General features: G+C 61.1%; 3 protein-coding genes across 5 annotated transcripts; 1 reads left to right on the top strand and 2 right to left on the bottom strand.

Moving 5' to 3' along the window:
- Positions 1–1,791: 1,791 nt before the first annotated feature.
- On the bottom strand, positions 1,792–2,658 carry LOC122181241 (basic proline-rich protein-like). Its single transcript, XM_042873629.1, has one exon. The coding sequence runs from the start codon at positions 2,656–2,658 to the stop codon at positions 1,792–1,794; it is 867 nt and encodes a 288-aa protein (XP_042729563.1).
- Positions 1,883–15,959, top strand: SLC6A9 (solute carrier family 6 member 9). 3 transcript variants are annotated; one of them, XM_042873814.1, is made up of 14 exons: positions 1,883–1,936; positions 3,939–4,065; positions 10,641–10,797; positions 10,910–11,041; positions 11,649–11,901; positions 11,972–12,104; positions 12,384–12,518; positions 12,589–12,692; positions 12,800–12,998; positions 13,167–13,301; positions 13,677–13,776; positions 13,885–13,985; positions 14,097–14,267; positions 14,442–15,959. In XM_042873814.1, the coding sequence occupies exons 2-14, from the start codon at positions 4,036–4,038 to the stop codon at positions 14,652–14,654; spliced, it is 1,863 nt and encodes a 620-aa protein (XP_042729748.1). In that variant the 5' UTR covers positions 1,883–1,936; positions 3,939–4,035; the 3' UTR covers positions 14,655–15,959. The 3 variants fall into 3 exon arrangements, with proteins under 3 accessions (XP_042729748.1, XP_042729747.1, XP_042729749.1); XM_042873813.1 differs by having other exon boundaries at positions 12,761–12,998; XM_042873815.1 differs by lacking the exon at positions 10,641–10,797 and having other exon boundaries at positions 12,761–12,998.
- Positions 15,960–16,390: 431 nt separating this feature from the next.
- On the bottom strand, positions 16,391–23,596 carry B4GALT2 (beta-1,4-galactosyltransferase 2). The gene is made up of 7 exons (XM_042873816.1): positions 23,558–23,596; positions 20,407–20,767; positions 19,878–20,113; positions 19,597–19,787; positions 19,220–19,342; positions 17,799–17,903; positions 16,391–17,646 (listed from the first exon to the last, which is right to left on the bottom strand). The coding sequence occupies exons 2-7, from the start codon at positions 20,720–20,722 to the stop codon at positions 17,496–17,498; spliced, it is 1,122 nt and encodes a 373-aa protein (XP_042729750.1). The 5' UTR covers positions 20,723–20,767; positions 23,558–23,596; the 3' UTR covers positions 16,391–17,495.
- Positions 23,597–23,695: the final 99 nt, after the last annotated feature.

Raw genomic sequence — 23,695 nt, 5'->3', positions numbered from 1 at the left:
GAGGAGAGGAGAGGAGAGGAGAGGAGAGGAGAGGAGAGGAGAGGAGAAGAAATAGGAGAGGAGCCACTCCCACCACCAGTCAGACCAGAGGATGGATGGCAAAGGTGGGAGGGAGTGGGGGCCTGGAGAAAGTGGGGTTTGGAGGACAATTCCTGCCTGGTGAAGAGCGATGAGCCAAGAGGATGTGAGCAGAGGCCAGGGCTTGGACCCATCCTACACACCACTGGACAGGGGTGGGGAGCTGTAGCTTGGTCTTGCTTCAGACAGGATGACAGGCACAGGATGCTGCATTTGGGACGTAGGATGCCAGATGTGGGATGCTGCATTTAGAAGTCCAGTGCAGTCAGGAGCGAGGCTGCCTGCAGGCTCCACGGTGTCTGGTGCGGAGCAGCCATGCGCAGGTGCTGTGAGGGTGTGGGAGGACCTGAGCACCCGCCGGTTTCACTGCCGCCTTCCCCTTCCTGCTATGGGTGCTGTGAGTCTGGCTCAGCTGCACTTGCAAAATGAAAGCACTGACGAAGTGACGCGCTGTCTCCCATCCTTGCAGCCCCCAGCAGCATGTGGGCACAGGGCACTGGGTAGACACTGGACACACTGGAACCCCCTCCCATTGCTGCTCACGTCCCATTGATGCTGTGCCTCTGCCCCATCCCGTGCCGGGGATTTCCTTAAGCAGGAAGCAACCTGCAGGGATAGCACAGATCGATGCAAGGTCAGGTAAGGGATGCTCCCCAGTAGGAAAATGGGGACATGAGGAAGTGGGGATGTGGGGATATGGGGATGTGGGGGTGGTGCAGCTATGGCTTAAGGCAATGGCTTTAGGTTTCCAAGGGGGTTTCCATGGGGCCCTGCAAGCCGAGTGGGATCCAGGGTGAAGGGCAGGGTGCTGGGATGCAGGCACCCATCCCAGCATAAGTGGAGCTGTCAAGGAGGGGAGGGAAGGGAAGGGGAGGCCTCTATGAGGGGCCGGGCAAGGGATGGCCCCAGGCGCACCCGTCATGCCTTACTGGAAACATCTGGCGAGCCTGGGCTGCGGGGGCGAGTGCTGGCTGCACACACATGTGCACCCATGCACAGGGAAAGATTTGTCAGTAGATACATGTGTGCACACTCATGTGCTTCTACACGCATGTATTCATGCGCAGAGAGGTTTGCATGTGTGCAGAAGCACACTTAAGTATGCATGCATCTAGATGCATATACACGCATGCACACGTAAGTACACACGTACAGATGTGCACACACAATTGCTGCATGGACACGTGCATGGACACTCACAAAGGGGACACATGTGCACATGTATGTGCACACACATCTGTACCACGGTCACGTTGCTTACACACATCCCTGCCAGCTCCACAGCCATTCCCAGGTGCCATCACTGTGCCGTGCCCTGGCAGTGTGGGATCCATGCATGTGCACACTGTGTGCAGCATTGCCTGTGTGCCGTGCTGTGCTGTGCTGCTGCTGGGTGTGAACAGACGCATGTGTGTGCATGCCCCATCTGAGGATGCCTGAGCTTGTGTGGCCCACACATGCCCACGTTTGCGTGCGTGAGCCTGCGTGGGGCCCACGAGCCTGTGGGCTGCATGTGCACGCGTGTGCATGCTTCTACATGTATGTGCATTGTTGTGCATGGGCGTGCACTCGTGTTCATGCGTGCCCAGTGCCCCCGCTGCCCCCGGTGCCGGTACCGGAGCAAACCGCTGGGGAGCGCGGAGGCGCCGGGAGGCGGAGCGCGGCGGCGGGGGCGAGAGGCGGTGCCAGCCCCCACCGACCTCCAAACTTTCATTAACTCGGCAGCACCGGCGGTGGCACTGGGTACTGGGCCTGGCGTTCACCGGTATCGGTACCGCTGCTGTCCGGGCGCGGCGCGGCGGCGCCTCCGTGGGCCCACCCGGTGCGGCGGGAAGGGCCGGGCGGCGGCATGGGCACGGTAAGGGCGCGCACCTCCGGCATCGGTTGCTCGGTTCGGCCCGGTGGCAGCGGGAGATCCGCGATGGGAGCGCGGGGTTGTGCCGGCGCGGCGCTCCGGCTGTTGCGGGGCCGGGGGCGGCGGTCGGGCCGGGGGAAGCCGTGGGGCCGGGGGAGGCGGAGGGGCCGAGCGGGGTGGGGGCACCGTGATCGGTACCGGGAGTGGCCCCGGCGTCGGGATAGCGGCAGCGGGATGCGGGGCGGTCCCGCATCTGTTGCTTTCCCGGAGCAGGGGCAGCGCGGGGCCGCCCGGCGCGGTGCCCGGGGACCGGAGGGGGGGCGGCGGGGAGCGGGGCTGACCGGCCCGGTGGCGGGGCCGGGGGGCTGGCGGTAATTTTCCACGGGCATGTGCCGGGGCGGGGCGGCGGAACGGCGGAGCAGCCACCACGTGGCGGCTGATGTAACCGGGCGCCCCCCCCGCCGCCGCCGTGCCGCACCGGGCGCGTCGCATCGCGGCCGGGGCTCGATGAGGGGTGCGGGGCGAGCCGGCCTCTGTACTCCGCCGTTGGGTCCCGGCAGCGATGGGGATGCTCTTCGCAGGTGGCAGCGGCCGTGCTGGGTCCCCCGGGTGCCACATCCCGTGGGAGAGTGACCCGAGTTCTGCGGTGACACGATGTGACCCCGTGTGACACCATCCCGTCTCGGGATATGGGCGCTCCGGGCTGTCACAGCATCCTGGGTCATCCTGTGCCCAGAGGATGCTGCACGTTAGCATCCCTGAGACCTGCATCCCTGCCGGCCTGCCTAGCGGGGTGCTCGGCAGCAAACTGCAGTGTCTGCACAGGCACACAGCTCAGCCTTATCGGGGCCTGGCAGACCCCTGGGGGAGTGGCAGCCCTTCCCATGGGCCCTTTCTGGTGACAGGCAGGTGACGGGTTCCCGGGGTGCATTCATGGCTGCAGGGTGGGCAGCCTTTGGCTTGTGGTGATAGATGCACGGTGAGGAGGAGATCTATCCACTGGCCCCCCGCTTCTGACAGATTCCCATGGCACACGGAGAGCAGGGCTTGCCCTGCTTATACAGTGACAGTATTTTGCCCCCCAGGGAAATGCTGTCCACCCTGGGAGGGGTTTGGAAGTGGTATCTGTGAGCTGCAGCCTGCTTGTGCCTGAGGGGCTGCAGCTGAGGCTGGGGGCTTGCCCCACATCCCCTGGCCTCCTGCCCTTTATCTCTGTCATCCATTCTCTCTTTCAATGGCTTCAGGGCCGCGTGCCCCTCTGCTGATTGCTGTAGACCCGCAGCAGTATGGGGCACTCATCCCCCATCAGGGACCCCTAGACTGGGGGTCCTTTCTCAGCCATCAAGGGCACAGGGTGCTAATGTGAGATCTGCACAGATCGGCACTGTTGCATGGATGAGTGACCTGGGGTGGTCTGACCAAGGTCTGACCCCCAGCCTCAGCACCCCAAGAATGGGACAGAAGCAGTGTCTGCGGGTCTGCAGCCCCCTCCCACGCCCGCTGCAGCGGCACCTGGTCCCGGCAGAGCCCACAGCTCGGCCCCCCTGTGCCGCACGTGCCCGCGACGCACCGGGGCAGAAGGCAATCGATTCCCATCTGTGTTCTCTGCGGCAGCTGAGCCCCGTGCTGGCCCCGCTCAGCACCCAGTCCTGGCGCTGCCACCCACTGCAGCCACTTCGGCTCTGGCTCTTGCTGGGGGACAGCGTGCGGGGCCCCCAACGCCCACCTGGCTGCCAGCTGCCCACAAGGTCGTCTGTCCCAACGGGTAAATCTTTAAACTGCTTCTTGGGAAAGACCAAAGACCTGGGAGCTGCTGGGGGTTTTGGAGAGGCTGGAGGGGTGAGAGCGAGGAGGGACCCCAGCCCCGCTCCTGCCTACCTTGCAGTCAGGTTTGGAGCAGCCCCCCCGGCACACAGCTTTCCAGATGGAGGGGGGGGCCTGGGGCGGGGAAGTGCCCACCCCACCAGTCACGTCCTTCTTGCTTTCTCTCCCCTCCTCTACCCAGCTTGTTCTGACAGTGGATTGAAGCGTGCGAGTGCCAGCCTGACGGAGAGACGGGGACCCTGCAGCGGGCAGCTGGCATTGCGCTCCAGCCTCCAGGGATGGCCGAGAAGTGCAGCGAGGGGCTGCTGGTGAGTGCTGCGATGCGGGGACCGGGAGCCCCTGCAACGGACCCAGAGTGAGGGAGTGGGACAACGGGGCTCCTATGGAGTTTGGTGCCAGGGGTGCTCCTTGGAGCAGCTGCTGGGGGTCGATCGGTTGCTGCTCGCGAGGCTGCGGGTGTGGTGTCCCGCTGTGCCTGGAGATGCTATCGCCCAGCTCAGGCGTTCTGCTGCTTTATCAGCCGCCCCAGCTCTCTGCATGAAGGCGGGAAAGCTGTGCATGCTCTGAGTCCAGCAAAGAGCACCCACAGCGCACTGTGCCAGGCACATGGTCCTACAGTAGCAGGGAGTGGGACTGTTACCCTGAGCATCCTCCCTGCTGGTCTTCCTGCATGGCAGTGCGCACGGTGAGATAGGATGTAGGCAGAGCCAGGTCTAGCTAGGCACCGATCCTCCATCCTCAGCCCCGTGCACAGCTCTGGTGTCTGGGTGCAGATGTGTGCGGTGCAGTGGCCCCATGCCCGTCACTGCTGTCCTTACCTGATTATGAGGACGGGGAACTGGAGCTCCGCTGCCCTGAGCATCCTGCATCTGGCAGGTGAGCGCACGCTGGGCTGGGCTTCTGCCTTTTCCCCAATAGATGAGAATCGAGCTGCAGTGCCAACATGATCGCGGAGCCCTCCCCTTCCCGGGGGGCTTCCCGAAATAGCTGCACGCTCCAGCCAGAGGGCCCACAGCCAGCACTTCCCTGGGAAGCCCGGAGCCAGGGGAGCGGCGTGCTCCAGCAGGCACTTCCAGCGCGTGTGTGTGTGGCTCCGTGCTGCTTGTCCCAGTGTGGCCCCTCAGCAGGACCCGAGTTCTCCTCCTGCTGTGCCACAGCTAGAAACAGGGAGATGTGTAAGACATCACAAAGCTCAGTCAGGACTCTGCTGTTCCTTGTTGTGCTGCATCGGTGCTCCTGCCTGTGGGTGACATTTGCCACAAGCCCTGTGCATCTGTGCCACTGCTGTGTCCCTTGCCCACACTGGAGCAGCCCCAGTAACACAGTGGAGTGAGCCTGGCACCAGGAGCACCCACCTGCTCCAGATCAATCTTTGACTCACTGCTGGCAAGTCTTTGCACAGCTCACCTCAGGGCCAGGGTGTGCTGGGGACAGAGGGGTGACCACAGGGCATGGCACACGCTGTGCTGGCAGCCTTGTCCCACAGGCACTATTCCCCTATTTGTGGAGCAAGGGGCATCCCTAGCTGGGCAGATGCAGAGTGCAGTACTGGGAAGATAACAGGGAGCATGGGAGCATCCCTGCTGCCAGAGCATCCCTGCGCTGGACCAGCTGTGAGCACCCTGGGGTGAGGTGCTACAGGACAGGACCTTGGCTGCGGAGCTTTCTGGGTCATTGGGGAAGGGAGCTAATCTCCTTGGCCTGCCTCCAGCACTGTGCAAACAGCCTGGCAAAGCACTGCCCCGGCTCTGCCCTCTAATCCCTGCCAGCAGGTGCAACTCTCGTGACTGGACGGGGTCCCACGGCACAATCCTGCTGTTGTGTCCATACCATGCACAGCCTCCGGGGTTGGAGTGTGCATGATGGGGCTCAGGGTGCCCACCCTGGGGGGGGGGACAGGGTAACAGAGATGGCCAAAGCTCTCCATACCCATGTTGCAGGATGTACAGCAGTGCCTAAGTTTCACCAGCTGTGGGTTGGGGTCTGTGCTTACTCGGCAGTCCTGGTACAACAGGAATGTCATGCTGTTGGGTAGTGGGTGCTCAACAGGCAGTAGGATGCAGGGCAGCTCTAGCAGCTGGTTCAGTCCCTGTGTGGCCAAACAGGGGGGTGACAGCCTCTCCTCGGCTGTCATTTAAGGACATTTTGTTTTGTTCTTGCTGGAGCACTTTGTTTAGGCTCCAGCCATGCCAGTGGCTCCTGACTTGCAGTGCAGCTTTGCTGGCATGGCCAGGCAGCATTTGGGATGGGGGTGGGGGCATGTGGCTCAGGTGGGCTCCTGCCATCTCTCATCCCACATCTGGGGGGCACGGCTGGCACCATGCTCCTTGGGGTTATGGAACTGGAGGGGCCCTGCCCATCCCAGACACCCCCAGCAGCGCAGTGCCGCCAGCCCCAAGCAGGGGGGCCAGCAGCGTGTGGAGCCGCGGAAGTGGCTCTTGGCTGCGGGAGCCCTTCCCGGAATAACAAGGGGCAGCAGTGGGGGGGCCAGCGGGGGATTTTTCTGCCTGAGCGCCCCAGGAGAATCGTGTCCGTGCCATGAGAATGGGGCCGGAGGAAGGCAGCTCCAATGCGGAGTGCCTGACTAAGGGATGGTGGCACCTGGTTGGTCCCCAGGCACTGTCCTTACCCTTGGTACCTGGTTTGGGGTCGAGGTGACCAGGAGCTATGGGCTCAGGAGGACCCTGATTGCTGGTACCTATCAGCTGGTACAATGCTTGGCATTGCTGACACAGGGCTGCAGGTACCACCAGGTATCTGCTCTTGCCATGACGTGCCATGCCTGTGGCTCAGCATGGGGATGTGTTGGTGACAACTGACTGAGGAATGCTGTATGGGGTGAGGGGGACACTGTGACCAGAGAAGGACGTGTGTGATGGCACAAAGCTGGCCTGCATACGGCTTCGCAGCAGAGACAGGGTTGCTCTTGTGGGCACCTTGCAGGGAATGCTCAGCTGCGTGTGGAGGGCTTGGCAGAGTTGCTCTGTCCCTTCCACCAGGGCTGGCACCAGGGGGTGTCCCATGGCCTGGGAGCATCCCAAGCAGGATGGGGGGATGGGGCAAACACAGGGTGCAGTGCAGGGAGCCGAGCGCCCGCCCCGCACACGTGTGCCCTTCACGTGTGTGCCTGCAGCTGCCACTGCCCGGACCGCAGATGGTCTCCTGAAAGAGCCCGCCCGGCCCCCTGCCTTCAGCACACCATCACGCCTTGCTGCTGCCTTGGTGGTGCTTCCCAGCCGTGGCGCGGGGCTGTGACCAGCTGGGATGCCCTGGGCATCGCCGTGGGGCTCCCTGCGAGACATGGCGCACTGCTGAGGATCCCAGCCCACCCTGGACAGTGTGGGGCTGAGGGTTGAGCAGTGGGGCTGTGGAGTGCCTGGGTGATAGGGAGACTTGTGGTGCAGCCCTCTTACCAGGCAGATGGTCCCCCCGCAGGGCAGTGACCTTGTGACGATGGCTGCAGAGACCCCATGATGTTGGATGACGTCTGGATGAGGTGGTGTGGGACCAGGCTGGGGCTGTGCCACCGGGCGGGCTTGTCACAGTGCCTTGTCCCCATGTTGGGCTGTGCCAGGTCCCAGGCATACCCACACACATGGGGTCGGGGTGCAAGGCTGAATGGCATCCCTGTGATGGAAATGGGGCAGGAACATCTGTGTGGGGCTGGGGGCATGGGAACAAGCCAGCACATGAGGGACAGCGAGGGAATGCGTCCAGTGCTGCGGTGTGAGAAGGAGCCAGGGGCTGCGTGGGCAGGATGAATCCCGCAGGGAGGGCAGCTCTGCCTGCTGGAGCGTGCCTGCTGCAAACAGCTGGACCCCACTAATGAGGCCTCATTAAGCAGGATGTGAGCTGCACACTGTGCCTCCCCTTCCTGCCCCCCCTGACTGGCGGGGACACGGCTCGTGGGCAAAGGGGCCAAGCGGGACGTGATGCCAAGCGCTGGAGGCAGCAGGCAGGGGACGCAAGCAAGCAGCTGCTGCTGTGTAGGAGCCAGAAGTGCTGATGAAGACAGGGTCGCATGGAGCCGGCCTGCCTGGCCCCCCAGGTGACAGCCAAGGGCAGGTGAGGACCCCCCGTCCCTGCCAGCAGGTCAGTGGGGAGGGGAGAGCAGGGCCCGGGTACCTGAGGTGATTATAGGGTGCCCCTCTTCCCACAGCACGCGGGAGTCCCAGCTGGTGGGTGAAGGCACCAAGAATATCTCTTTCCTATTGGCTCCATCCCTCAGCTCCTGGGACCCTTTTCTGAGTCACCCCATCCCTAGAGACCCTTCCCCTGGCAGGGGCTGCCCTGCTTATCCCGGGGGAAACCTTAGGATGGCTGCTATGGCTGCTGCGAGCAAGAGCTATGTATACCTTCTGGCAGCTCCAGCCCCACACAGCCTGGCAGTGATGTCAGACAGACGACATCAGGGGGGTGATGCTTAGCGTTGAAGCAACCTTGGCACCCAATGGGGGCACCTAGATATGAACTGCCCCCCCTTCCCACCCCGATCCAGGTGGGGTTGATAAGGCACTTGATAAGTGCTTCTGATGGACTGGCATACCCCCATGGAGATGATTTAATAAATTGGGGGAAACCACCCTGCAGACACAGTGAAGTCCCCAGGTGCTCTGCCTCCACTTGTTTCCCCACAGGGACACCCCCTTCCCATGTGACCCCCACTGCCGGAAGGACCCCCCCACAGCCATTGGTTTCCCAGCCATAAATCAGGGGGAAGGAATGGCCCCTTTGGGAAGTGGGGGGCATCTGGGCACCCCGCCCAAGCTGCCATTGTGCGCGGCAGCACTGCTTAGCATGAAAAAGACTGCAGTGCCAGGCACCGTGATGGATGGTGCCCACGCTGTGGGACCCAGGAATGCTTTCTCCATATGTTCCCGGGAAGAAGGGTGCACCCCAAATGTTTGGGGTCCCTTCTGTGCATGCACTTGGGGTTGCAAATCCATAGAAAATGTGGGGAGTGGGAGTAGAATCCTGCATCCTTGCCCCACATAGGGTTCCAAACCTGCAGTGTGAAGTCGGGAGGAGGCTCATCTCCCAGGCATTTGGGTCCCCCCTTTATGCCGTGCAGCTGGGCAGTTAATGAGTGTAAAGGACGGGATGACCTTCCCAGACTAGGGGGGGGGCTTGTAGTGGGCTGATGGGTGAGCATGCATGCGTGTGCACACGTGTGCGTGCATGGGCACACGTGTGGCTATCCTCTTATTGGGGACACGCATGCCCAAGCCCTGTGCTGCAGAGTGGGGTGCCAGAGGACCAATGCTCTCGGCGTACTGGTGCCAGGTGCCTTAACATTGGGGTGCCCCATGGGGGCAGCAGGTGAGGGTCATCCAAGCAGAGGAAGTAGAATGGACGGACCTTCCAGCTTTTGCATGGGGCTGAGGTCCCCTTTGGACACTTGGCTGTACTGGGGTCATGCAGAACCCCCCCAAAAACATGTTCCCATTGAAGCTGGAGTGCTGCCCCCCCTCTGCCAGCTGTGCTGTTCATTAAGCTGAGCAAGGCTTGTTAAGTGCAGGCATCTCGGCAGCATTGGCAGTTTCCCAATGGGATCAACCTGCTCGAATACACCCAAGCATGAGGACAGTGCCACCCCACACTTGGGGACCCCCAGGACCCAATGAGAGAAGCCCCACCCCGGGGCAGCCCAGGTCCTCTCACCCAGTGCCAATAGGCGATGCGGGGACATCTGAGGGGTACCATGGGCACGGGCACTCCGATATGCGCAGCCAGCGTATCGCCCATATAGCCCGACCCCACATCACCCCCATGGCCCTCCCGCACATCCCACTGCCTCCGCAGCCCCCCCGCCGCCCCCGGCGCGTGCAGGCCCCGCTCGCAGCAGATGGCTTTGTTTGGCAGCGCGGTGCCGGAGTCGCCGGGCATCACGTCCCGCCTGCGCCGGCCCTAATCGAATGACACGGTTTGCTGCACTGCGCCTGCTGCCCGCGCCCCGCCGGCGTGAGCAGATCCAAAGCGACGGCTCCATTTGTGGCCCTGCTTGGAGATGGCAGTGGGCACGGGGGGGGGGGGGGGTCTGCAGAACCCGGCACCGTGCGCTGTTCCCATCCCATGCGCCCGCTGTCCCCCTTTAGGTGAGGTGGGAGGATTTGGGGGTGCATAGCGGTCTCCCGAAGCATCGCCTGCCCCCAGCCTAGGATGTTGGTGTGAGCCCAGGGCCATGGGTGCCATCTCCACTGAGTGTGATGGCACCCATTTCCTTTGTTGTTCCCTTTGTTGTCATCATCCCCGGTGTGAGCTGGCATTGTCGTAGCCTGCACAAAGCTCCCATTCTTGCACCCCATCACTGTGCCTCCCCCCTCCTCCCAGCACCCTATGGTAAGGAATACGGGGTCCAGAGGTTGTCCATCCTGCACAGGATGGCGGCTTCTCCAGAACACCTTTCCTGGGGTGGGGTGGGGGGAGCCCCCTTGTGTTGCCATCACCTCACCCCACTCCCATCCTGGGGCTCCTGCCTCGTGGCACAGCCCAGGGGGTCTGCTGGTCCTCCCCGGCCACGGGCAGTGGCCACCCAGCGGGGCCCCTCTTGTCAGGCGCGAGGGGTGGGGGAACTGGAACAGAGGTCCCTTTGTGCTCAGGCGCCCGAGCCTGCTTTGTATGACTTGCAGGCTCTTCCTTCCCTGCAGCCGGGCTCCAGGGAGAGCTATTCATCGGGGCTGGCTTGGGGCAGGGGGGCTGCCCCCCCGCTCCTTGGCACCATACATGAGTGGTGAGGGGGTACCGGCACAGGGCAGCCCACGCTGGGGAGGGATGGGGCAGGATGCAGGGGACCACCCAGCCCCGCTCGGCGACTGTCGCCCCTCCAATGGGGCCAATAATGGTGCCCCCCCCAGCTGAGGCTCCCCATGGCATCTCTCCGCAGAACGGCGCCGTGCCCGGGGAGCGCAGTAAGCAGGACAAGAGCGTCAAACGTGGCAACTGGGGCAACCAGATCGAGTTCGTGCTGACCAGCGTGGGCTACGCCGTGGGGCTGGGCAACGTCTGGCGTTTCCCGTACCTCTGCTACCGCAATGGGGGAGGTGGGTGTTATGGGGGGATGGGTTTTGGAGAGCCCAAGGTGGGCTGGGGCTGCTGAGCCATGCTGGGGGGTGCAGGGTGCTGCCCACTCACACTACGGTTCGTGCCTGCCAGGTGCCTTCATGTTCCCCTACTTCATCATGCTGGTGTTCTGTGGCATCCCTCTCTTCTTCATGGAGCTCTCTTTCGGGCAATTCGCCAGCCAGGGCTGCCTCGGCGTCTGGAGGGTCAGCCCCATGTTCAAAGGTAAGAGGCTGCCTGTCCCCACCAGTGTGTGCCCTGCACACAGCTCCATCACGGTATACAACCCCCACAGGCACCTGCAGCTTTTGCAGCCCTCCGTGCCTTGCATGGCGCTGCCTGTGCATACATACACAGGCTGCTCACATCACACAAGTCCCCTGTGCAACCCCCAGGACATGCTGCACCGCCTGCACACCCAGCCTTCCTGGCACTCCCTGCACACCTTGCACACAAGGAACGCCCCTGCCCAGCTCTATCATTCCCTGCAGCGTTACACACACGTCCCTGCACACGCCACACGTGGCTGCCACGTGCCATCCCCATAGAGGCACTTGCTCCATCACGGTGTGCTCAACTCGTGGTGCATTTCCCTGCTGTAGCATGGCACTGTCACCAGGTTCCTGCAGCCCTTAAGTTACCATGGCTGTTCCAGCCCCCAGCTCTGCAGACCCCAAGGGGTTGCCTGCAGCCTTGCTAGCACTACACCCTATATGCCCTAAGGAAGACCCTGCATCCTGCATGTTCTTCACCCTATTGCCGCCCACCCCCAGCCGCGACTGCCCATGCTGCCTGCGCCATGCCGCTCACCCCTCCCCGGTGCTGTTCCCAGGCGTGGGCTACGGGATGATGGTGGTGTCCACGTACATCGGGATCTACTACAACGTGGTGATCTGTATTGCCTTCTACTACTTCTTTGTGTCCATGACGCGTGTGCTGCCCTGGACGTACTGCAGCAACGCCTGGAACACGCCCGACTGCGTGGGGGTGTTGGATGGGAACCTCTCCAGCCATGCTGCTGTCAACCTCACCCACCTCTTCAACGCCACCCAGAAGCGCACCAGCCCCAGCAAGGAGTACTGGAGGTACTAGATGGGAAGTGGGCGGGGGGCAGTAGCAGTAGAGCACTGCTGAACCCACTGTCCCACCCTGCAGGAGGTACGTGCTCAACCTCTCAGATGACATCGGGAACCTGGGCGAGGTGCGGCTGCCCCTCCTGGGCTGCCTCGGCGTCTCATGGGTCGTCGTCTTCCTCTGCCTCATCAAAGGCGTCAAGTCCTCGGGGAAGGTATCAGCTGCTCCCCCTCTAGGCCACGCCTCCTCCTGGGCATGACCATGCTGCCCTGTGGACATGGCCACACTCCTACGTGCTTGGCCACTCATCCTTTGGTTTCAGCCCTTCCCCTGTTGGGAACATGTCTCCCATTGTAGATACGGCCATGCCCCTTCTGGGCAAAGCTCCTTCCATGTGGTCATGGGCAGCACTCCTTCCATAGCCCCACCGACCCCTGGCCTAGAGCCCCATCCTTTGTTCCATGGCCTCACCCACTGAGATCCCTCCCCACAGGTGGTGTACTTCACGGCCACTTTCCCCTATGTGGTGCTCACCATCCTCTTCGTGCGCGGCATCACGCTGGAAGGGGCCCTCACTGGCATCATGTACTACCTGACCCCACAGTGGGACAAGATCCTCGATGCCAAGGTGAGCAGGGACAAGGGACGGTGGGGCTGAGGGGTCTGTGACGTGGTGCTGACCCTTTCCTTGGGTGCAGGTGTGGGGTGACGCAGCCTCGCAGATCTTCTACTCGCTGGGCTGTGCCTGGGGTGGGCTCATCACCATGGCCTCCTACAACAAGTTCCACAACAACTGCTACCGGTGAGTGCTACCAGGCTCTCTGCTGCTCCCCGGCTCCTCCGTTGGCCCTGACCCATCTCTTCCAACAGGGACAGCATCATCATCAGCATCACTAACTGCGCCACCAGCGTCTATGCCGGCTTTGTCATCTTCTCCATCCTGGGCTTCATGGCCAACCACCTGGGCGTGGACATCTCCAAGGTGGCCGACCATGGCCCCGGCTTGGCCTTCGTCGCCTATCCTGAAGCCCTCACCCTACTGCCTATCTCTCCACTCTGGTCCATCCTCTTTTTCTTCATGCTCATCCTCCTGGGACTGGGCACACAGGTAGAGCACAGGGTGGTGGGGTGAAGGTGACATGGTGGGACTGGAGTGACATGATGGGGCCAGGGTGACGCAGTGGAGATGGAGTGACATGATATGGGGCCAGGGCGATGTGCTGGGGGTGGGGTGGTGGTTCCCAGCTGACATGCTGCCCTTTCTGCCCACACACAGTTCTGCCTACTGGAGACGCTGGTCACAGCCATTGTGGATGAGGTGGGCAATGAGTGGATCATCCGCAGGAAGACCTTTGTGACACTGGGGGTGGCTGTGGCAGGCTTCCTGCTGGGCATCCCACTCACCACACAGGTAGGGTGTTTTTGGGTGCCAGTAGGGACAGGGGCCCATGCCACTGCCATGGTGACCTTACTATGTTCACTCAGAGAACCAAATTGGCACCATTGCCATAACCACTCCTTTTGGTTCTTGTGGCCTGGTGTTGCTGTGTGACCATGATGGCATCAGTGCCACACCAGAGCTTACAGTGTAGCCAGTGTTGCCTGGCTTGTTGTGCCACCTGTAGCAACTGGCCATTGCCATAACGATGCTATTGGTGATTGCCTTGTTGCCATGACAGCCCATGGTGGTGGTGACACCCAGGGCTTGCTGTTGCCATGCCAACTGTGGTGGCACCCAGGCAGGGTGTTGCCATGGAGGTGGCACTCCAACGCATCCTTCTCACAGGCGGGCATCTACTGGCTGCTGTTGATGGACAACTATGCTGCCAGCTTCTCCCTGGTTGTCATCTCTTGCATCATGTGTGTTGCCATCATGTACATCTACGGTAGGTTTCCCATGACTGCCCACTTAGTGGTTTTCTGCATGCCAGCAGCTTGAGGTGTGCCAGGCATGAGAGTCTCACATAGGGGCTGACAGCCACCTGTCCCCACAGGGCACCGCAACTACTTTAAGGACATCGAGATGATGCTGGGCTTCCCACCGCCGCTCTTCTTCCAGATCTGTTGGCGCTTCATCTCCCCTGCCATCATCTTTGTGAGCATCGTGACCAAGGGGCATGGGGCTGTGGGTGGTGGGCGCAGGTGTGGGGGGCACAGAGCAGGGCTGGCTGCTCCCCACCAGCTGATCCTGCCTGTCCCTCCCCAGTTCATCCTGGTCTTCACAGTGATCCAGTACCGACCTATCTCCTACAACGAATACGTCTACCCTACCTGGGCCATCAGCATCGGTTTCCTCATGGCGCTCTCCTCCGTCATCTGCATCCCCATCTATGCCATCTACAAAGTGTGCCACTCCGAGGGGGACACGCTACTGGAGGTGGGTGATCAAGGCCAGTCCCCGTGTCCCACCTTGGGGTTGTCCCTTACCCTGGAGCTTTCAGCACCCTACTGTGTGCAGGCAGCACCCATGGGATGGATGGAGGCTGGGGGTGGCTGGGGCAGGGTGTGATGGTGATGCTGACCTTGTCCCCCACCATCTGTTTCTCTCCAGCGCTTGAAAAACGCAACCAAGGCAAGCAAGGACTGGGGTCCGGCACTGGCAGAGCACCGCAGTGGGCGCTACGCCCCGGCATTCAGCCCCTCCACCGAGTCCCACCTGGAGGTGCAGCCCCTGCACCCGGAGAAGGCACGGAACGAGGCCGCGGCTGCGTCCCCCGCTCAGGGCAGCAACGGCTCAGCTCACAGCCAGGACTCCAGACTGTGACCCCCCACCATCCCCGCACCCCCTCTAACCCCTCCCGCGCGGTGACACTTTCGCACCTTCCGCTGGCGGAGCCTGGCTCCAGGCCACACCGGGTGGCGGGGGGCTTTCAGCGACCGTCCCCGAGACCCCCAACCTCCTCTCCGGTTAACCCCCTCCCCTCCGTGGTGTTTGTTAACCCCCATGTTTACGGTAACCTTCATGTGCGATGCTGGGACGAGAGAGGAGAGGGCACAGCCCTGGGAGGGCCGGGAGCCAGAGGCACTTTGCAGGGGACCGGCACCCTCAAGGCCACGCAGGTGGAGAGGGCACCGGGTGGGAGTGGGGACACTGTGGGGGCATTGTGCCTGGGACAAGACACGGATCTCCTGGGCTTGGTCCCACAGGGCCATGGTGGCAGGGGGTGATGTGGCAGGGACCCCCCAGCAGTGCACGGAGCACAGGGGGGAATGGGGTGAGCACGCTGCCTGCACCAGCAGCACACGGTACAAGCACTTAGGCACGCGTGCGTGTGGGCGAGCGCATACCCCACGCACATGGGCACGCACACTCAGTACCTGCAGCTGTGCAGGAGGCACACTGTGCATTGCGCACACACACGGTGTGCACAACCCCGTCCGTGCAGCACACCCCATGCTGGGGGCTGCAGGTGTCCCAGCAAAGCTGGGTGCAGCCGTGGGCAGCGTGGGTGCCTGGTGGCCCCGCTGCCTGGTGCGCGTTGGGGACCTTCCATGGTGCTAAGGGGGAGCAGGGTGGATTGGCCCTCAGCTGCTGCTAGCGAGGGGTACCAGGGGAGGTGTGGAGGGCTGAGCCAGCTCACTCGCTCCGAGCCATCTTTTGGGTACGCTTCGTCCCCAACCAGTATTAGTGGAGCAGGATGCACTGGGAAGGCCAGGCGATTTTCTATCTGTCTTCCAACTACAGCCAACGTGCTGTAGCTCTCGGTTTGGGGGAGGATGGGACCCTTCCCACCCCAGCCGCTCCCCTGCCAGCCAGCACCGTGCTCCCTGTGCCCTGAGACTTGCACAGGGATGCAGCACGGTGGGGATACGGCGAGGGGCAGCAGGGCGCTGAGCCCCGGCAAGGATGTTCCAGCTCCCGTGGCCCCGACCCGAGCTCCCCCATCAGGTGTGGCGGAGAGGCGCGGTTTCCTGCATGGTGCCCATGCCCTGCCCCATGTGTCACGACGCTACTGTTCACCTCTAATTGTTAGCAATAACGCGCGCGTCCCTGGGTAGCGCTGCCTGTGCCAGTGTCTCTCCCGGTGTAGACTTCTAAAGTATCCTAGATTTTAATGAGATTTATATTCCTGTGTCCGTGTCCTGCTGTGCCCTTTCTTGGGGACCCGGGGAGGGAAGACAGTAGGAATGGGAGATCATTTCCCTTAGGTGCACCTTTTCCCCCTCAGGTGGCTGACACTGAGCAGCCAAGATGGGTAGCAGGGCCCTCTGCAGGACAGGTGATACCAGGGGCTGACCAAGGAGGGGCCAGCTCTGAGTGTTGGGAGGGGAGAAAGTGGGGACCTCGTTCCCCAGCCCCTGGCTGAAGGGATGCAGAGCCTGTGCCCACCTTGACTTGCAGCTACAGGCTGTGCTCTTCCACCTCCTTGCCCAGCAAGCACCATATGGCCAGCCAGGTGTTCTGCCTGGTGCACATGCAGCAAACGCATGGCATACCTACCTCACCAGCTGACAGAAACTACCCCTTGCCCATGCTGATCTCCCACTAGGAATCCTGTGAACTTTTGAAATTTTTATTAAATACAAAAACCCAGGTCTCTACGACCGAATGCTGCATTCAACGTACGCTCAAAAAAAGGGTCAGACATTCAAATGTACAAAAGTTGCCAGTGCCCCTGCTGCCCAGCTCTTCCAGCTGGCTGCAGGGGGGTGGCTGTGCCCCCAGCTCCAAGGAGGGGAAATGGGGAGAGATGGGGCACCTGCCCCGCATGGCCCTGTCCTCTCCTCCCTGCCCCAGAGCTGGAGAGGGGAAGTTGGAGAGCAGCAAGGGCAGAGCCAGCCAGTCCCCACTGCCTGCAAACAGCATCTGGGTGGAGAGAGCCCCGGGGCAGCCCCTTGGCCAAGAGGGGCTCTGAGGTTTCACATCACCCTACTGCCCAAAGAGCGGAGAGCTGGTGCACGTGTGGGTTAACAGGGACACGCACACAGCATCTGCCTTCCGAGAGGGGAAAGGGGACGTGGCTGCCAGCCCCGGGGAAACTGAGGCACAGCGAGGGGTATTTGCTAACCAGAGGTCGCTGTTTAGCAGAGCTGAGACCCAGCCCTGAGCACCAGACTAAAGCAGAGGAAGACAGCGAGCCACATCTGTGTCTGATCCTGCCTGTTGTGTGGGCCAGGGCAACTCCCCACACCTTCAGCCAGGGTAGTAACCAGCTCCAGCACTGGTGAAGGGGGAAGCCTGCACCCCGCTTCTCGCAGCACCGGTGGGGACTGGGTGCTAGGCTTACCTTGGGGCTCATTCTTCCCTCCCAGGGTGCAGGCAGGAGCTGGCATGGGCAAGAGGCTCCTCACCGGGGCTGGGATTGTCCCCTCCCTGTGTCTGGGAGCTGCGCGCAGGGCAGATGGGTGTTTCAGCCAACACGCATAGTATGGGGGTTCTGGAAACACACTTGTAGGGATGGGGAAAGGGGGGGGGGGACAACAGATTGAAGAAATCCTCAGGACCAACAGGTGGGCTAGGGCACAGCCGTCTCCAAAAGGCAGCAGAGTAGGCAGAAAACATCCCCGTTTAGTCCTTGCCCGGGGGCTGGGGCAACATCCACAGCGTCCAGCCAGCCCTGGCACAGAGCACCAGCTCCATGCAGCTTCGCCTGCAGGGCAAGCACTAGCCCCGGGCCAAGCGTGGGGGCGGCCTGCCAATTTCCACTGTGATGTTGGTGTACATGGGCTGGCGTGACACCTCCACCAGCCGGTACTGCAGTGAGCTGATCCCATCCCGCTTCATGGTCATTTTGGTGTTCTGGATCTTGGTGAATCTGGTGGAAACAGGAGCGGGATGAGGCGGGGGTAAAGAGGGATGCCTGCTGCAAGGGCAGCAATGCCTGTGAGCCCACAGTAGGGCCGCAGGGACGTGGGCAAAACTGATAGCCACAGGTACAACAGCAAAGGCTGGGCACCTCCAGCTCACCTCTGCGGGTTGGGCTCGTTGTGTTTGTCGCGCTCGTGCTTGATCATGCGATACCTCCCGATGCGGATGTCGGGCCTCGACACCTTCATGCCATTCAGGGAGATCCTGGAGGATGCAAGCAGATGGGGATCAGTGTGCCACCAGGACACCAGGGTAGGATATTTTCCCAAGGGTCCTCATCAAAAATAAACCTGTCCATAGCTAAATGAGAAACACGGTTGTGCTAAGCCAGGCCACAGCTATGACAGTGCCCACGGCCAAGGATGTACCTCACTCAACAGCAGGCCATGACCAAAGCTAGTGCTTCAGGAGACCTTCAGCACTTCAGGCAGTCAGCTGGTGCTAAGCAAACACCACTATTCCTCCATAGCTCTGAAGCCACTGCTGTTTACATTCTCCAAATGCCAGAGCCCTACCCTTCCCTTCATGCAGCACAGCTCCAGCCTCAATTGCTTTTTTTCTGCCTGTGCAGCCAGCAGGTGGGGAGAGATCTTCTCCGCCTAGAATAGTTCATTTGAAGTTGAGGCCAAGTGGGAGTAAGAAAGCTGGAGAGATCCTAGCTCATGAAGAGAAACCTCTCCTCATCTCAGCCACACAACCACCTATAGCTTGATAAGTGAGCAAGCTGAGATTCCGCTGCTAGAGCAGCCCAGTGGTGACACAGCTCCCTCAGGGCCCTCCACACATTTTAATGGCTGCCTAAATCTCCCAGAAAGCTCAGCATGCTGCACTTTGCCTCATCTGGGATCATGTCTTTGGGCTGCTTACTTCCAGAAGGGAACCACAAATGCTCTGCCACACAGCACTTGCTAAGGATTATCAGCTTATGCCACCCTGAGATGCTGTAGTGCACCGCGAGCCACAAGTTGCTCACATGCGTTGTTGCTTGGCAGTGTCACAGGCCATGCTAGAAACAATTCTGAAGTTCTCTGGCTCCTGCATTAAACAGAAGGATGTACACATGGATCTGCTGCAGCCTACTGGCTGCAGGCAGAAGTGCCTGTTCTGGTGCAGAGCAGCCACTACAGAGCCACTTTCAAGTTTTGTATATCCTGATCCCAGCCTGGAACAGCGCCTGCAGGCAGGCTTTCCTGCTCATGTGGTTTGAAATCACAGTATACTGATCACAAAGAGCAAGAGGGGGAGGCTGGGCTCCACCATGCCAGACATATTCAGCTCCAAATGCTTCCTATATACCCCCATACCGGCTAGTTTGATTCATGGCACAAGCGTGCTGTTCCCAGTCCTGGCAACCTGGAGCACACAGAGGGTAATTAAACTCCTCTTTGTTACATGGCAGGGAGCCAACATACATGTTCCCAGCAGACAGGGAGCTCCTGGCTGCTTACTGTGCCAGGGCTGTTCTCAGCAGGGAGTTCCAGCAAATCCCAGCAAGTTCTGAGCCAAGGAGCAGCACCTACCGGTTAAAGATGTCATCGTCCTCTCCTCCCCAGCCCCAGTACTCGTTGGGAAAGCCATTGATTTTTAGGAACTGGGACTTGCTCAGCCCAGAGACACCACCGAAATATCCTGCATAGGGCAACCTGCAGAGTGAGAGCAAAGAGATCAGGAGCAGGCGAGGAACAGGACCAGTCCCACTGGGGAACCCCAATCCATAGACAAGCAACAGCCCTTCACCATGACACTCTGAGGGCTCTGCACCCTCAGCCATCTCATGTCCTCAAATTAAGCCACTGACCCCATGCACACCCCAGGCAACAACCAGGCATCCCTGGCTTTAACCCGACAAGGGCCATTCCAGCCCTGCTCTGAACATCACAGCTGCACAGGCACCCACCTGAACCCAAACTTGTCCATGCCAACAGCAAAGTGCCGTGGCTGCTCATAGCAGCGGTACAGGTTGCGGTCATCCATGGGGATGAGATCCACGTCGCTGAAAATGAAGCAGTCGTACTCCTCGTCATCCTTGAGTGCCTCCAGGAAGCCCACGTTGAGCAGCTTGGCCCGGTTGAAGGTGTCCTCGCCATACTGTGGACAAGAACATATGGCACAGAGCTCAGCGATGCACAGACTGTCCACTATAGCCCCGCTGCCCACTACAGCCCCTGCCCCACTCACCTGGTTGATGATGTAGATGCCATAAGCCACCTTCTGCCGGCGCAGGATGGGGTGCAGGTAGTGCAGCCAGTATTTGAGGTGGTGCTCACGGTGCCGGAAGGGGATGAGGATGGCCACCTTCTGCCGGGGCAGGCAATCTGGGGGGGTGTACTTGCCACCCAGGCTCACATCAGGGTTCTCCCGCTGCACTCGCTCCATGCTCATAGGGGAGCTGAACTCGATGAGCAGGCGCCCAACTGGAAGAGCCCAGGCAGAGCGATGGCAGCAGGACAATGACACAGGACAGGTCATGGTCACCTGCTGCTCCCACTTGGGTCAGCAGAGCAAACAAGGGGGACCCACAAAGGGGACCAGCACTGCTGAGGACAAAGGATTCCCCAAACCTTTCCCAAACAGCACTTGCTATCAACTGTGCTGGTACCAATGTTAGCCTTGGGTTTCTCCACCCTAGGACCACCGGAAAGCCTCGCTCAGGGGACATCCCCCACCAGCACCCAACCTCCCCCCTCCTTCACCCTGCACATCTCACCTAAGCCGGAGGGCATCTCCTGGCAGGGCTGCAAGGGCTTCTCTGTGATAGAGCGGTTGGTGTTGGGCTTGGCGCTGGGGGATGGGGGCTCAGCGCCAGCTGGTCCATAGCTGGGGGCCGTGCTGTTGGGCCGAGAGGAGTTGGAGAAGGAGTGCACGCGCGAGGCGTTCCTGGCATTGAAGCGGCTGAAGAAGTCCAGGTGCTGCGCGTAGACGTCAAAGTAGAGAATCATGATGATGACAAAGTGGAGCAGGCAGAGCAGCAGCACGGCCTTGCAAATCCTTTCCAGGGTCACCCCCAAGAGCAACCTGGTCATCTTCTGGGCACAGGGAGGCAGGCAGCTCCAGCCACGGTTCCAATCCTGCTGAGACACCCTATGGTCAGGCTGCGGCCAGCCACTGCCCCACTCTACTGGTGAAACCTGACCTCAGCTCCAGTGCCAGCAGGGCAGATCAAGCCTGATGAAGAGACTAGGACACTGCTCAGAGTCTCTGCTCTGAAAACACAGTTGTGAACGCACAAGAAGAACCAGAGCTGAGCATAAGGCAGGAGAGCCCAGCCAGGTGAGCCGCAGAGACCCCAGCTTTGTCCAGTTCCTGGTCAAAGTGGACACTCCTGCACTCGTGTCAAGTCTCCACGCAATCCCCCATCTCGACTTCATGTAAACACAGCATCCAGTGCCTTCTCCCAGCGAGGTGGAGCACAAAGAGGTGTTCCCCAGCAGCAGGTCCTGTCTGATTCCAAGGGACAGACCCACTCTCAGCTCTCTGGCAGGGAACAGTGATTTCCCCAAAGTTGCTGCAAAGAGCCCCCACAGAGGCTGAGTCCCTGCAGAAGGTCACACTTCAAAACACAGCAGGTCTGAGGTGCCCCCAGGGCACTGCGGATACCCTCACCAGCCCCCTCTGCCCGAGGCATCACATCCTCCTGTTCCCACTCCCGACTGCCCCAGTGCTGGTTCCAAAATAGGGCCAGCAACAGAAGTCATGCCGGCAGAGCTGCCCCTGGGAGGGAAAGCAGCAGCTGTCAGGGCACTGAGTAGAGCCAGCAGCTGCAGGCAGACACAGGCAGGATGGAACAGGGCTGGGCAGGCAGCCCCCAAGGGGTCCTTGTCACCTCCAGGGGAGTCCAACTCACAGCAGCATTGTGGCTCCTCTCATCTGCTCCCGCTGCTTGGGATCCCTGGGACACTGTGCCCAGGGTCTCCTTATCTCACATGACACCTGGAGCCAGGCCAGAGCTCTGCTGGGAAGGTGGCACTCAGGCTGAGATGAGCCCTCCCATCCTGCCTTTTCCAGTCCTGTACAGAGGCTGGACCCGCAGCATAGCAGCATGCCTTAGAGAGGAATGACCAAGCCGACCGTGATCTCCAGTCCCTGCCTGCAATCCTCCCTTGGGCAAACCGCTAAGGCAGGAACATCACAAAGAGGGACCCTGGGCCAGGTGAATGCCACAGCATGGACCCTAATGGACCCAGCAGCTGGGGAGCTGTGGCAAGATCCCCCAGAATGCATGCAATTAGGACTAGAGGGTGCTGGCAGCTGGCCCAGAGCCTCAGGGCTAACCCACCAGCAGCTGCCAGACCAAGCTGGGGAACCTTTAGGGCAACAACAGGCACAGAGCCTGTGGTGACGGTGACACAGGGTGGGAGTGCAGAGTAGAGCCAAGGTGTGAAGCAGGGGTTCCTGCCAGACCCTAGTGCACCCTGTGCAAACAAGCACAAGAAGCAGAGAGGAGCCAGGAAGGCTCCAAGCCCAATGCACTCCTTCCCATGCACAGCACAGGACCCTAACCTGACAGCCAGGCACTTTTGAGGAAATCACTCTGTGGGCTTAGGGCACAAGAAGTTTTTTGCTGAGTTTGCTGTTAGCTCCCAATCTCTCCCACGGTCACCGTGCCCCACATCGACTAGAGCCTCACTGCAGTATAGGGTTGCCTGCTGGAAAACTCTCCAAAGCATTCCCTGAGGTCTGACCGGCACCATGTAGCACAGAGCAGCACCTCCACAGCCAAGCAGAGAGGAACAGGTAGAGCCAGGAACGAGCAGGACAAGTTTTAGGGCAGCCCTCCCTTTTGCCTAGGAGCTTACACCATGAGGGGAGCATGATGCTCCCCATGCTACAAGGGCTGACGGTTGATTCAGTGCAAACAAAAGCAAAGCTTTTGATTTAACCACAGCCATGGGATGCTGTGGAGGCCAAGAGCACAAATAGGCGAAAAACACAAGCAAATTCCTAGCGTGAAGGTCCACTGGGGCTATTAAACATGACGTAACTCTCAACACAATGTCTGTACCAAAAAGGCTGTGTGTGGCTCAACTAGCAGGACCTGCCCTCACACCTCTTCACAGCACACACCCCAGTGCCTGGGGCAATGGGGCTGGCCACACCTGCTGCAGGATATGCCTGTCCTGTAGGCAAAGGGTGCTGCTGGGATGTGGGGGGCTCCAGTCCTCTCCCCTCAGCACCCCAAGGGCTCAAACTGCAGCTCCAGGCTGGGAGGAGGAGTAGAGGGACCCGAATGTCCTGGTGCTGCAGGGACGGCACAGAGAACACTCAGTGAACCAGCCCTCCTCAATCTTGTGGTCCGCAGGGAACGCAGAAACTTCCTGGAAGGCTAGGAACAAGCCTACAGCAGTGTATTTTCTCCTGGAATGGACTCAGAGAGACTTTTAGAGCCGAGCGCTGATGGACATTACTGCTGCACGCAGCTTTTCAAAATGCTCTCTTAAGCGGCGAGGCCTTCATATCGCATTACTCCATACCCAAGCACGGAGCATCAGGCCGTTACCGCCCTGCCCCATTCGATGCCAGCGGCGCTTTTCAGCCCGACGCCACACTGACCACCATCAGCACCCACCGCCGCGCCCGGCCGGGTGCCCATCACCACTCGCGCACCGGTGCGGGCGGACTCCTCAACGACACCCGGCATCCCTGCAGCCCCTCTCTCCCCACCCCCCGCGGAGCCGGGCCCAGGCCTGGCCGGCACAGCCCGTGGGCGGCACACACGTGTGCGGGGACGAGGCTCCGCAGGCCCCATGCAGCCGCTGCCTCTCATCGCGCCCCGGGACCCGCAGTCGGGGCTCACCCGCCGCGAGGCCTACGCGGCCCGGGGCTCCCCGCCGCCCCCCGCTCGCCCAGGCCCCACTCACCGCGGCCGCCCCGCACCGTCCCCCGCCGCCGCTGCTGCCGCCTCCACCACCTCCTCCTCCCGCGGCCCCGGCGCGGTCAGCGGCCCCCGCCGCCTCCCCAGGCCGCCGGCCCGCGGGCGCCCATGCCGGGGCTGCGGG

The sequence above is a fragment of the Lagopus leucura genome, unplaced genomic scaffold (assembly GCF_019238085.1).
Source record: "Lagopus leucura isolate 7727_CA_CO unplaced genomic scaffold, USGS_WTPT01 Super-Scaffold_100009, whole genome shotgun sequence".
Taxonomy (NCBI): Eukaryota; Metazoa; Chordata; class Aves; order Galliformes; family Phasianidae; genus Lagopus; species Lagopus leucura.
Note: the sequence above shows the minus strand (reverse complement) of the source record. Positions and strands in the feature narration are given on the sequence as shown.